This window comes from Phyllopteryx taeniolatus, chromosome 17, assembly GCF_024500385.1.
Source record: "Phyllopteryx taeniolatus isolate TA_2022b chromosome 17, UOR_Ptae_1.2, whole genome shotgun sequence".
NCBI lineage: Eukaryota > Metazoa > Chordata > Actinopteri > Syngnathiformes > Syngnathidae > Phyllopteryx > Phyllopteryx taeniolatus.
The window spans coordinates 11084707-11097417 of record NC_084518.1 but is presented as its reverse complement, the minus strand read 5'-3'; the positions used below and the strand labels follow the sequence as shown (position 1 = coordinate 11097417).

At 41.3% G+C, this 12711-nt stretch overlaps 1 protein-coding gene across 2 annotated transcripts in view; it reads left to right on the top strand.

The window, feature by feature from the left end:
• The window catches only part of LOC133467090 (ryanodine receptor 1-like), a 51390-nt gene that overhangs the window by 20751 nt on the left and 17928 nt on the right, over window positions 1-12711 (top strand). For both annotated transcript variants that reach the window (XM_061751569.1, XM_061751568.1), the window contains exons 55-76: window positions 248-337; window positions 414-554; window positions 630-707; window positions 788-863; window positions 964-1087; window positions 1409-1524; window positions 1619-1686; window positions 1781-1902; window positions 2048-2097; window positions 2177-2237; window positions 2322-2448; window positions 2800-2911; window positions 2996-3077; window positions 3150-3280; window positions 3380-3700; window positions 3922-4162; window positions 4560-4647; window positions 8041-8133; window positions 11672-11842; window positions 11940-11999; window positions 12086-12220; window positions 12307-12419. In XM_061751569.1, coding sequence (XP_061607553.1) covers window positions 248-337; window positions 414-554; window positions 630-707; window positions 788-863; window positions 964-1087; window positions 1409-1524; window positions 1619-1686; window positions 1781-1902; window positions 2048-2097; window positions 2177-2237; window positions 2322-2448; window positions 2800-2911; window positions 2996-3077; window positions 3150-3280; window positions 3380-3700; window positions 3922-4162; window positions 4560-4647; window positions 8041-8133; window positions 11672-11842; window positions 11940-11999; window positions 12086-12220; window positions 12307-12419 — 2600 coding nt within the window. The remainder of the gene's footprint in view (window positions 1-247; window positions 338-413; window positions 555-629; window positions 708-787; window positions 864-963; window positions 1088-1408; window positions 1525-1618; window positions 1687-1780; window positions 1903-2047; window positions 2098-2176; window positions 2238-2321; window positions 2449-2799; window positions 2912-2995; window positions 3078-3149; window positions 3281-3379; window positions 3701-3921; window positions 4163-4559; window positions 4648-8040; window positions 8134-11671; window positions 11843-11939; window positions 12000-12085; window positions 12221-12306; window positions 12420-12711) is intronic.

Here is a 12711-nt window from a genome sequence, read left to right as displayed (position 1 = left end):
ACTATAGTGGTTCGCAAAGTGGAGAGGTTTGGGGTTTGAATCTGGAACCAACCCTTCTGTGTGGAGGGATGGATGGAGTGGATGGATAATTTGTTTAAGAAGACTTTTCCAAAGAAGGCAAATTGTACCTTTGTAAAGGCAGAATTTTTCACACTAAAGGTTTCCTTCTCTCCTCTCAACCAACAGTTCTTTTCGACAATTCAAAAATATTGTTGAACTTGAGTGAAGTCTATTCTCTATGTTCCAGATCCAGAATAACTGGTCCTATGGTGAGGTCCTGGATGAAAATGCAAAAACTCATCCTATGCTTAGACCGTACAAGACGTTCTCAGAAAAGGTAAGTGAGTGAAATGTGCATTTCCATAACTTTTACATGTCTCTACCTCTCACAATAAAGGCTCCATGGCTTTCAGGACAAGGAGATCTACCGCTGGCCCATCAAAGAATCAGTCAAAGCGATGCTAGCTTGGGAGTGGACAATAGACAAAGCGAGAGAGGAGGAAGAGTCAGAGAAGAAAAAGGCAGCGTCACGGAAGATTTCGCAGACGGCTCAGGTGCACAGCAGGAGAATACTACATTGTCGCACTTTTGCTTTATATTGATCATACGTACAATTATACCCTTCCTAGGCAACCTACGACCCAAGTCATGGTTACAGTCCACAGCCCATTGACATCACTCACATGGCTCTCTCAAGAGACCTGCAGGTATAAGCGAATATCATCTTAGCTTCACATCAATGTATAATCCAATCAGGTGGTTAATTAATGCAGTTTCTTCTTTTCAGTCTATGGCTGAGCAGCTGGCAGAGAATTACCATAACACTTGGGGCAGAAAGAAAAAGATGGAACTACAAGCTAAAGGTAAGACGTTTATCATTGAACAGAGTGTGAGAGAGTGCTTACTGTATTTTTGGTTTTCTTAAAAGGCAGTTGATTCTGTTTTTTTTTTTTTTTTTGGCAGGAGGTGGAACGCATCCTCTTCTGGTTCCATACGACACCCTGACAGCAAAAGAAAAGGCTCGAGACCGAGAGAAAGCCCATGAATTACTAAAGTTCCTACAGCTGAATGGATATGCTGTCACAAGGTAACAAAACATGCATGTAGATTTTATACAATCTATATTATGAAAGAGTATTTTGTGTTGCCCTTGCAGAACATATCCTCAGATAACCTACCTATTCCTATTCAGACAACACAAATATGAGTAGAGCACTGGAGATTACCTTTAGGCTGGTCACATGGGGAGCAATACAGGCATGCATGCTTATGTAATCCTTATTACAGTGATTGAAAAGGTCAAACTACTAATCTAATAATTTTCAACAGAACAATGAAAACAAAGCTTTTTTGCCTGTGCCGGACATCCTGTTGTGGAGAAAATGTAATTGAATTTATTTCTCTCCAGGGGCCTAAAAGATATGGAATCAGACATTTCCTCCATTGAGAAAAGATTTGCTTATGGCTTCCTGCAGAAACTGTTGAAGTGGATGGAAATTGCCCAAGAGTTTATTGCTCATCTTGGTACTGGGGCATAAAAATTAAGAAACCATTATGTAACATACACACTGCGGGGATAAGACAAATGTTTTAATCATGTTTTTAATGTGATTTCCAGAGGCAGTAGTAAGCAGTGGACGAGTGGAAAAGTCTCCCCATGAACAGGAAATCAAGTTCTTTGCAAAGGTGTGATTAATCTTAATAATCAACTGTAAACATAAATTTAAAGACCTACTTTTTTTTGATAGCTTTACTAAAAGTGAAAGATTCACACTTTCAGATCCTGATGCCTCTGATCAACCAGTATTTCAAAAACCACTGCCTCTACTTTTTGTCCACGCCTGCAAAAGTCCTGGGTAGTGGTGGCCATTCATCCAATAAGGAGAAGGAGATGATTGCAAGGTGACGTCTCTCCTACAACAGACACCTTTCTTTCATATACTACTACACACTTTTACCTTCCATCAGCTTTCCCTGTTTTTGCATTGTCCTTTCTTTTCCTCCCCTTTCATTTTGTTTCCTTCCTTCCTTTCCTTCTCCTCCATAGTATCTTCTGTAAAATGTCTGCTCTGGTGAGACACAGAGTTTCTCTCTTTGGTAAGCTTGCTGTTTTTCCCCAGAAAACATGATGTGATTATGCCAAAGTCAATTAATGTGGAATTGTACTTGCGTGCAGGTACGGACGCATCAGCCATTGTTAACTGCCTTCATATTCTGGCCCGGTCATTGGATGCAAGGTTTAGTATAAATAATATGCATGCTTTCAATAGATTTTATTTGTTGTTCTTTTCGTTTACATTTTGTTTTTTGTTTTGTTTTAGGACTGTTATGAAGTCCGGTCCAGAGATTGTTAAAGCAGGGTTGCGCTCATTTTTTGAGAGTGCTGCTGATGATATTGAAAAGATGGTGGAAAACCTTAAACTGGGCAAAGTCTCTAAAGGCAATCAGGTATTGTGCAATACATTTCATGAAAAAACTATCAGGACACATGTTTGAATTTATTAATTAATCAATCAGAGGGTGGGTTGGGTGTTCACTTCATTTCCGAATTCTTCACACCAAGTCATTCTCGCTTTGGGGTTGTACTCGTCCATAAAGTAAGGTCCATTAAGTCATGGTTGGATGAGTCCTGTACTTTTCCATTTGAACTTCCTCTAGGTGTAATGACAATATTTCTGAATATTTTTGTACATATAGTATGTTGTTTTTGAATCTGTTGCAAAGGTTTTTTTTTTTTTTTTACAGATAAGATTTATCGCTCTTCAATCTATGATGATGTATTTTCTTTTTCTGTTTTAGCAAGTCAAAGGCGTGTCCCAGAACATTAATTACACCACCATTGCCTTGCTTCCAGTCCTCACTTCCCTATTTGATCACATTGCCCAGCATCTATTTGGAGATGATGTTATGTGTGAGTTATTTTACATTAATGCTTTTTTTTTTTTTACTTTGGTTCTCTAATTTTACATCACTGGCATCTTTTTCTTGCACACAGTGGATGACCTGCAGATGTCATGCTATCGCATCATGTGTAGTATCTACTCCCTCGGGACCGTCAAGAATCCACACGTTGAGAGGTAATGGCAGAACTGCATGCTTTTAATGAGACCTTGGAGGACCTTTCTCACACTAGATGTTTGTATTTGCAGACAGAGGCCAGCTCTTGGAGAGTGTTTGGCTCACCTGGCAGCAGCTATGCCAGTGGCCTACTTGGAGCCTCATCTTAATGAATTTAACGCGTTCTCTGTGTATACCACAAAAACCCCAAGAGAAAGAGCCAGTGAGTTTGTTCAACTGTGCACATATTTTTTTTACAGCAAAAGTAAAGAATTGACTTGAAAGTATTTTTTCCCCACACCTTCTCCCATGAATATAAAAGTACTGGGCCTCCCTAATGAAGTTCAGGAGCTATGTCCAGATATCCCAGAGCTAGATTCTCTTCTGAAGGAGATCGGGGGCTTGGCAGAGTCAGGCGCTCGCTATACAGAGATGCCTCATGTGATTGAGATCACTTTGCCCATGCTGTGCAACTACCTGCCTCGCTGGTGGGAACGAGGACTCGAGAACTTCCCCGAGATGGAATGCCAGATCTGCACTGCAGTCACATCAGAACACCTCAATCAGTTGCTGGGCAGCATCATGAAAATTGTAGTCAACAACCTGGGAATAGACGAGGCCTCCTGGATGAAAAGGTTGGCTGGTGAGTCACTTTTTAACTCTATTGATGTGCCACATTGAACACTCACCCACTTACACTGCACAATGAGCCGTATCAAAACTTATGATCATAAAAAAAGCAGTATTATTTTAGTAAACACAACATTCCTGTATTGGCTTCTTTCAGTTGCATAAGTGTACCAATTGAAGTGTCCCATGAGTGTATATTTCCTTGAGATGACACCCTCTCGCTTCCCTTCCCAGTGTTTTCACAGCCCATTGTGAGCAGGGCGAAACCAGAGATGCTCAAATCCCATTTTATCCCGACAATGGAGAAGCTGAAAAAGCGTACGTCGAAGGTGGTGGCCGAGGAAGATCATCTGCGAATGGAGGGCAAATCAGAAGGTGACGAGGAAGACGGAACCATACGGGATGAGTTTGCCGTCCTCTGCCGAGACCTGTATGCTCTGTACCCGCTACTTATCCGCTATGTGGACAACAACAGGTACACACCCAGGAACTCTGTGAAGTGCATACTTCCACCACAGCAAAAAGATACCAATTTGGAACTTCATACAGTAGATACCTACCCCTTGCATATATAGTGTACCTTGTATATATAGTGTCACTGAGATACATAATTCACCGAGGGATCTACATCTATCCTGATCTGAGCCAAATTTTATGAGGTATTGTCTTGGCTCATGCCCAAACCCAAAGCCAATTTGTTTTCAGAAATGAGTGAAGACATTTATTGGCTGCTAAAAAAATAAGCAGTAATTTAAAAAGTACTAGTTTGTGAAGGTGAAGAGCTAAGTTGCACCCTGTCTTTTTCAGAAAAGGAAATTGACAAGCATCTTTATGACCTTTGGGGAGGCTTCAAATCACTTCCTTTGTTACAGAGCAAGGTGGCTTACCTGTCCAGACCCAGATGCTGAGGAGCTCTTCCGCATGGTTGGAGAGGTCTTCATATTCTGGTCTAAATCTCATGTGAGTGCAGTACGCAAATTAGGCCTTTTGACATCGCCAGCTGTTTATATAATGTATTTTATTTATTTATTTGTTTTGTCCTGTTCGGCTGTTAGGTCAAGCAGAATGGAAAATCTGTATCCCTTTTATGCCGGAACAGTTTTACTGTGTCACAGTTGAGTTTTTAAGCTTCCACTGTGGTATTATAATTGAGGTTTATTGAGAATCAGACGGGCGGCATGGTGGACGGCTGGTTAGAGTGTCTGCCTCACAGTTCTGAGGACCGGGGTTCAATTCGGCCTGTGTGGAGTTTGCATGTTCTCCCCGTGCCTGCGTGGGTTTTCTCCGGGCACTCCGGTTTCCTCCCACATCCCAAAAACATGCGTCGTAGGTTAATTGGCGACTCTAAATTGCTCGTAGGTGTGAATGTGAGTGCGAATGGTTGTCTGTTTATATGTGCCCTGCGATTGGCTGGCAACCAGTTCAGGGTGTACCCCGCCTCCTGCCCGATGATAGCTGGGATAGGCTCCAGCACTCCCACGTAATTAATGACTTTTCTTTATTGCATTGAAGTTGCTTCGCGAGGAATTTTCCCGATTTATTATTGTACTCAAAGTTAATGTATCTTAACTGTTGTTGTAGAAAATCTGTTCTTTTTGATAAGATAACGTCTAACTGATGTTTTGCCTTTTGAAGTTGGTTTCTAAGTGTATCTATCGGATTAATTGCATATTCTTCTGTGAAGTGTTTAATTTTTTCCTCAAATCCATTTTCACATTTTTGTTCTTGTTTTTTCTTATACGAAGAATATGATATGATTCGACCTCTCAAAACAGCTTTCCCGATTTCCCACAACAGAGATGGGGATATGGTTGGGGAGTCGTTGAATTTCAGAAACTCATCTCATTCCTCCCTCACGAAAGAATCAAAATCTGGGTCCTTCAATAGGGACGTGTTGAAGCGCCATGTTGGTGGGGTCCCAAATTTGATTCAACTTTTAGATTGAGAGAAATTGGTGCGTGATCGCTGATGATGATTGGATGTATTTTGGGAGTAATTCTTTGAGCTGCCGAATTGTTTGAAAGAAAGAAATCTATTTTTGAGAAAGAGCGGTGGACTGACGAGAAAAATGTGTATTCTCTTTTTGTACGGTTTTTCAGCCTCCATATGTCAACGAGACCAAAGTCATCCATATACTGCTCTCGTATATTGGAGCATTGTGGCTGATTACTATTTTTGAGATATGAGCGATTTAGCGTAAGGTTAAAATCACCTCCCATAATAATTGTAGAAGTTGCTGACAAGTATAACAAGTGTGACAAAAGCATGTGAAAAAAGGCTGGATCATCTTTATTTGGAGCGTATACATTGACAATTGTATAAAGCTTGTTAAATATTGTAGCCTGTATAATTATATATCGGCCTTCTGGATCCGATACTGTACTATTTGTTGTAAAAAATAGTCTTTTATGACTAGTACAGAGACTAGTCATAAAAGATGATCTTAACCATTGGGCCACAGCTGCCCTTACAAAGATATTGCAATAGTATTGTGTCAAGCAATTGCCACGCTTATTTGAAACCTATTTTTATCCATCCATTTTCTGAGCCGCTTCTCCTCAATAGGGTCGCGGGAGTGCTGGAGCCTATCCCAGCTATCATCGGGCAGGAGGCGGGGTACACCCTGAACTGGTTGCCAGCCAATGGCAGGGCACATACAAACAAACAACCATTCGCACTCACATTCACACCTACGGGAAATTTAGAGTTGTCAATTAACCTACCATGCATGTTTTTGGGATGTGGGAGGAAAGCGGAGTGCCCGGAGAAAACCCACGCAGGTACGGGGAGAACATGCAAACTCCACACAGGCGGGGCTGGGGATACAAACCAGGTCCTCAGAACTGTGAGGCAGTATCATAATTTTAAATAGATTTGGTACTATGCATTCTTTGTTGTTGTTTTTTTGACAGTTTTCTGGAGATTTTTTGGTATTGTGTTGACGAATGTTATTTAGAGAGGGTGATAAAGATGCTAAATTTGAGTACTGCAAAGCCAGGGTACATAGAAGGGTAACGAGCAAACACTGAACATAGGAAACAAACAGTGACAAGGGGATAATATGGTGTGTGGTGGTGGTTTGTGTTGCGCAAAAAGAGTTTTGAGCGACTTGTGCGTTTAGTGTATGTGGAAGCAAGCAGAGCAGGAAAGCAGAGAGATAGGAGTGAGGATTCATGCTGGTGGCATGCGTGATTCCGTTTTTGTTAATCTAAGCAAAAGTGGAAAGAATGAAACGAAATACAATACATTTTTGAAAATTCATAACGACAACAGATCAAAAGAAGTACTTATCTAGAAGAGCCAGGGCGTGACGTTGGCATTACGAAACAGTTGGCCGTCGACATATAGCTTGTTGACAACTAACCACGATCGTTTGCCTTTGTCGCGGAACTCCTTCATCAACGGGTACAAAACTCTACGCCTCTCATTAATCTCCTTGGAGAACTGGTCGTTCATTCCAAACGAAGTCCCTCTAAGCTCCTGACCTTTGGATTTTACAAACACTTTTTTCTGAAAGTGTTCAAACTTTGCAATGATGGGATGTGGTCGGTTTCCTGGACAAGGGCCTCCCAATCGGTGGACACGGTGAAAAGTATTCTTGTCGACTGTATCTTGCTGTATATTGAGCGCGGACATCATAAACTTTTTAATCTGCACCTCGGGGTCTTCCGGAACATTGTCTGGAATGCCTGAGAAAATTAGGTTGTCACGCATGCTTCTTGACTGAATGTCCAACGTACTTTCTTTCATGAGTTTATATTCCAGTCTAAGAGTTTGTATTTCTGCTGATGTTGACATCATGTTTGATCGAAGCGCAGTATTATCTAATCTTAGCTCATTCACTTGTTGTTGCGTGAATTCAAAGCTCTTTCTGAGTTCGGTGATCTCCTGGCGAAGCAAATCAAGTGCAATTGACAATGTCTTGTTGATTGAAAAGAGGACACTCGTCTGTATCTCTGTCGAATCAAGCAAATCTTCAGTTGAGGTGGAAGAATCAGCTTTTTTCCTCTTCAGCGGCAGCTCGACGCGTTTGCTCGGATCCTCCATGGCGAGACGAGCTGGTGTTGATGTAGCTGTGCGGATAGCAAGTGGCTCTTTGTAAGTTACCGCTGCTAGCAAAGCTGCCGAAGGAAAAAAGAAAAGAACGAAGCCATCATCTGCCGTTGAAAGAGACTTGTGAAAAGGGAAATTTTATCTTGTAGTAGCTGTTTTTTTCAAGACTGTGCAAGGGGCGCCGCCATGTTTTTCGTCTTCGGAAATCACACACTCTGGCGTTGTCACAGCATGCTCCCGTCTGCCCAGCTGTTTATATAATGTAAATATGTTATCTATGTTTCTCTGATGCCACTACAGAACTTCAAGCGGGAGGAGCAGAACTTTGTGGTGATGAATGAGATCAATAACATGTCATTCCTCACTGCTGACAGCAAGAGCAAAATGAGTAAGGTGAGTTGTTGGAGTGCAAAGTTTGTTCAGTGTAATATTTTTGGTAAAGCGTGTAATAACTTTTCCTCCTATTTATCTGTCATGGGTTAAAGTCATGTTAGTAAGAAATTAAGCCCATTGTGAAGGCGTTTTAGTACGTTCAGATAATTTTATATTTTCATTGTAGTCAAGTGAAGCATCTAAATACCAGGTTTCATCACTCTTACAGTATAATTATTTTCTATGGCTAAACCTGCTGCTGCCTGCTGTCTTTTTTGTTTGTTTTGTTTTGTTTACCTCTAAAGGTTTGATTTCAAACAGCTATTTGCGAGCAAAAGCAGTTATGTTAACAATGTTCTCTCTTTGGCTGTCCCTTTTGTCCTCATCTGTTGGGTTGCGGCTGGGTTTTCCAGGGCGGGGACTCAGAGGTTAGACCTTGTTCCTGCACGACCGCTGTGCTGACCGCATGGGACCTCACTTGGGGGAGCTTTTCATCAACCTCCCCAGCACACTGGCACATCTGATCCACAGCGAGTCATAGCATATGCACTATCATGCACATCTCTACTATATCGACAAAACTATTGATACACACTTTAAATTAATCTCTCAGGGGTTTAGTCTTAGCCCTTAGTTTACACCAGTTTTGTTAGACTATTACTCTGCCAAAGTGTGAAAGAAAGGTTCATAAAAGGCCTGGTGGGACTAGTTTGGTGTGTAACAAATTGAGAGCCCTGATCTCAATCACATCAAACACTTTTGGGAACAGAGATGGCGAGCCTTGCCTTCAGTCAGATCCAACATCAGTGTCCATAGACTTAAAAAAAAAAGGCCCACAATGCACATAACATTCACACAGACCCCAGCCAACATCATGTAAAAAGTCTTGCTAGAAGAGTGGAAGCTGTTTTAACTTCAGAGAGGCAACCATTTTTACTTCCTGTGGGCCCAGTAACCCATTCCAATACTTTTGTCTAAATACTGTGTAAGTATACTTAGATGCATATATAGAGTGACATGCACATTCCATGGGGCATGGCCTGACATGTCTTAAGGTGTGAAATCTTTTCAGCACAGACAGCTGTGTGCACTTTGTCAGCTGAGATTTTGTCATTGCTATAAATACTGACTTTTTAAATTTTTTATTAATAGACGATGATAAAAAAAAAATCCCTCACAGAGCAGGATAGGTTTGGTTTCATTTAAAACCATCTATATCCATCCATCCATTTTCAACACTGCTTATCCTGGTTAGGGTCGCGGGGCGCTGACTTCGGGCGAAAGGAGGACTACACCCTGAACGGGTCGCCAGTCAGTCACAGGGCACATATAGACACGAACAACCATTCGCACTCACATTCACACCGTCACTGAGTGGGAACTGAACCCACGCTGCCCGCACCAAAGTCAGGCGAGTGTACCACTACACCCCATCTATATCCTGTCAAAATAAACAAACACACAATCCATCCTATTTTTTTGTCGGATAGTAAGACAGGAATACTACTGCCATGAAGGATCACTGGACATCAGGGCAGACCCTCATGTATGGGACATGCCTGGTCCTGCCAGTGTGTCAGGGGGGGAGTCTGGAGGCGCTTGATGAAAGTACTCAAATGTAGAGTTGGGCTCATGGCACTGGACTTTGCACTAAGCCCAAGGTGGCAGTGAGAGCACAGTGCCATCATGCTGTCAGTTTGTTCTCTGTTGATTATAGTCGAGTTGGAGTCTTGTAGAATGTCTCTTGTTTCCTTTCCTAGTGGGTGGGTTGACCTATAGCTTGTGTAATGCAGCTTTCTGTCAGTAGAAGATGATGTTAGCCTTCTCTATGAGGGGGCGTCAGGGACAAAATTAAGGATTACCACTCACTCACACTACTGTAATGCTCTCATGCACACTACTGAAGTATTATATGAGCATGTTTCAGTATAATGTGTGAAAGGATCTCTCTAGTGTGTGTGAGAGAATTTCACTAGTTAATGTGAGTGAAAAAAAATCAGTTGCATCTACTGTATGAGAGCATTTCAGTATTGTGTCAGAGGTAATGCTGAATTATGTCCCTGATGGCCCCTCATACTTCTCTGTGCTCTTTCTTCTCTCCTCACTGGAAATGCCATGGAGCCTCATGGTTACTTTCCTTTCAACTCCCGAAGTATGCAAACCCACTAACACACCTGAGGCTTAACATGACTGAGGCCTATCAGTAGATACAGGTTTGGAGTTGCCATGTTAGAATGTGCTCCAAATGGCCATGAGTTTAACCAGTACATTAATTCACACTTAATGTCTAAATTATTCCCTGGAACGCTTTGCAGCCTGTTCCCATAACACTTTTGCACCAGAAAGAGAACTGAAGGCATACTAGGCACTCTTACGTAACACCGGGACAGGACTTAGTTATGCATAAATGCATATGAACATGAATAACTGTGTCAAAAATTCTGACTTTACAAAGTCACTATTGGTTTGTTTATTTTTACACTGTCAGAGAGGTATTAAGGTATCAATACATGTATTATTACGGCTGTACAGAACTTTGTAGAACTGCACTACATCATTCAGAGATAGTTCAATTACCTTCATTAGCTACAAGAGCGGGGCAAGGTATTAGAAACACCTCTGTGCAATCTCATAATAGAGTATGCAGTATATACAACCATAAAAATAAAGATAATGGCAAATGCTCTGTAGTTTTTAAAGTCATTTATGATTGGGCACCATTAAGGGTCTAAACATATAATTCGCAAGATTCCTTTACTCTGTTGCGGCTACTGCTTATTATTGTAGTCGGCAAATCTGTATGATAGTTTGACTTATCCATTGTTATTTAGCTACAGTATACTGTATGGCAAAAAACTAAACAAAAAAACACTGTTATTGCTAGTTAACATACATAACTCAAATAAACTCTTGTATTTTATCCTTTCACATGAATGAAAAGCATTCATAAATAGGCCTGAACATGAAAACAGGAAAGGAGTGCAGGAGGTAAACACAGGGACTAGCTCTGTCCTATTAACAGTCTGCCACTAATTCATTGATTTCATTGGGTTTTGTTCTGAAGCATATAATATCTTCACCTTAAACTCATTTTGTTTCATGTGTCATCATGAGTCATTTTGCTCATGATTTTAAGAATGGTTTGTCCTTTCAGATTTCATTGCATGGTCTGTCAAACCATTTTTACAGATTAAAACTCCATTAATGCCCACTCCCTTTCACAAAGCCAGCGAGACCCTCACGTTGCCCCCACACTTTCACCACACCCTCTACTTACTGCACTCTGAGCTCAGAGAAATTTGTTTTTTTCTCCTTGTTGATTCAAATTTAGACGCATCCTTTTTTTCTCAACATTGTAACATTTAATCCCTTCATGGGTTTCTCTCGCTATTTCAAGGGTTCTGCTGTCATTACATAAACAGTATGCTGCGCTTTGAAAGGTAATTTGTAGGCGCAATAATGACTAGGGTTGTTGGTCAACTCTAAAGTTTGATACCTGGCAGTGTCAATTATGGCACATTATGAGATACTCTGAATACTTGCTTGTACTTTGTGTCAGGGTGGGGGCTCAGATGCGGAGCGTACCAAGAAGAAAAAACGAGGAGACCGCTACTCAGTGCAGACTTCGCTCATTGTGGCCGCTTTGAAGAAGATGCTCCCCATTGGCCTTAACATGTGCTCCCCTGCCGACCAGGAGCTCATCAACTTGGCCAAGATTCGATACTCTTTGGTAATTCATGTGACAACAGAATACCCTTCCAGCATTGAATTAAAAAAAATGCAGTATATTTATTTTATTTTTTATTTATTTTTATTTTTTTACACAGAGAGATACAGATGAAGAAGTGAGAGAGTTCCTGCAGAATAATCTCCACCTGCAGGGAAAGGTCTCATCCCATGCACGTTCCAATGTATCAGGCTAGTGAAGTCCTGTCAGGTTTCCGAAATGTTGGTGTTGCTGTGCTATGTACAGGTCGACAATCCGTCCATGCGCTGGCAGATGGCCCTCTACAAGGAAATGGCGGGAAAGGCAGAGGACGCTGATGCACCAGAGAAAGTTGTCAAGAGAGTGCAGGAGGTTTCCGCCGTCCTCTACCACCTTGAAGTGGTGAGCAATTTCTTTCTTGCCCTAACAAACTAACTTAAGAGAGAAAAACATTTGTTCATGTTTATTTCGCTTTGTTTCTTCTATAGACAGAGCACCCATTTAAATCCAAGAAGATGGTGTGGCATAAATTGTTGTCTAAGCAGAGACGCAGGGCTGTTGTTGCATGCTTCAGAATGACACCACTATACAACATCCCGAGGTAAAGATAATGGCTTAATAGGATTAATGCTCACTCACCACAGTATTATTACATACACCTGCACAATCTAATGTGATTCATTACAAAAAACATATTTACTAACCGCACCGGCCAACAACAACAACATTCCAATTGTTGAAGTTTGAAGTGGGGGTCCCGTCCTCACTGTCCAACACCTTAATCCAAACTCTGTAACTCAAATAACAAAATATATTTTCTACAGAGATGGAAAAATGTCAAAGTCCAACAGAAAAAAGAGGCTGAGTCCGAGCTGGTCTGCTCAGAAATTATT